General features: G+C 38.6%; 1 protein-coding gene across 1 annotated transcript; it reads right to left on the bottom strand.

The window, feature by feature from the left end:
• Positions 1–1,015: 1,015 nt before the first annotated feature.
• Positions 1,016–1,519, bottom strand: LOC138347512 (uncharacterized). The gene has a single exon (XM_069295806.1). It carries the CDS (start codon positions 1,517–1,519, stop codon positions 1,016–1,018), a length of 504 nt encoding a protein of 167 aa, XP_069151907.1.

The following is a 1,519-nucleotide window of genomic DNA, read 5'->3' as shown; positions in this document are numbered from 1 at the left end:
GTATGTGATTAGTACACACTTTTACTAAGTAAACGTATATGAAAGCACACACGAACGACATGAACGATTAAAAAGAGCTCTCTGTTATTGATAAGAATTATGGAAAGTCAACTAAGTGGACTTGCCAAATTAGGATAGTAAATCATCGCACCCATGAGGTCCCTAACACGAAAATTGGGTCCCTCCGGGTCGATCCAACCCAAAACTGCCCCATTAATTAATTACTTAATAATAATAATAATCTATTTTTAATTTTTCTTAAATCAGAATTTAAATATTAATTAATTAAATGAATTCATTAATATAAAAAAATCAAGTTAAATCATTGCTCCCACCTAGGTTCAAACTCGGGTGGAGCAAGATTTGCTAAATGGACAATTTCGGACCTTTCTAACCCCACTCCACCTTATTAATTAAATAATTAATTACATATTTAGGGTAATTAAGATACTACCCTTAGCTTGGAATTTTTTTTACCCTTAGACCCTAAAAACTTAAGATTTCCCCTTTTTATGTCCGTTACAGACACATCTGAGTAAATCTTCATATTCGGGAGCCCTACATGGCTGGACCCAACCTTTCTTGCTCAAATAACTCCCCAAGTTAGTTGTCTAGGCTGTCGCAAGGGTTAAGAGTTATGGTTTACGCGCATCAATCTGTGTTAACCCGGTCTAATCGTAGGCATTATATACACATTAAGCATTACTTTACATATCTATTTTTTAGGGTTGTTACATTATCCCCCCCCCTTAGGAACATTCATCCCCGAATGAAACTTCTTATAATCTAGCACAACGTCAGTCATATCATAACAAATTCACCACGCACACTTAAGCAATAGCAACAAAGAATAGAGAGATAAGGAAACTTTGACTTAAGAGTAGGAAATCTAACCTCAGGGACTGTAAAGATGAGGATGTGGGATCTCATATAGAACTTGTCCTCCCACATAGCACCCTCAACAAGATGGGTTCATCCATAATACCTTCACTGTGGCAACCTCTTTGTCCCTCAACTACTTCACCTGTCTGTCTAAAATGTCAACAGGTACCTCCTCATAGGACAAGTCTTCATCAACCCCCAAAACTTCAATACGTAGAATCGATGATGGATAACCTAGGCACTTCTTTAGCATATGGACATGAAATACTGAATGAACAGAAGCTAGCTCCGCAGGAAATACAAACTTGTAGGCCACTTCACCCACACACTGTAGTATCTCATATAGCCAAACATACCTCGGAATCAACTTCCCCTTCCTGCCAAACCTCATCACCACTTTCATAGGTGATATCTTGAAATAGACCTGGTCACCAACATCAAACTGTAAGGGCCATTTTCTATTGCCTGCATAAGACTTCTGGTGACTGTAAGCATTAGCCAACTTATCTGTGATCACCCTGACCTTCTCTAAGGCCTCACGAATGATCTCAGGACCCAAAATAAATGAATCTCCGACCCCGAACAACCAAGCTCTAGACCTACAACTCCTACCATACATTTTCTCAAATGATGCCAT

This window comes from Solanum lycopersicum, chromosome 3 (assembly GCF_036512215.1).
Source record: "Solanum lycopersicum chromosome 3, SLM_r2.1".
NCBI lineage: Eukaryota > Viridiplantae > Streptophyta > Magnoliopsida > Solanales > Solanaceae > Solanum > Solanum lycopersicum.
This window is presented reverse-complemented; position numbering and strand designations above follow the sequence as displayed.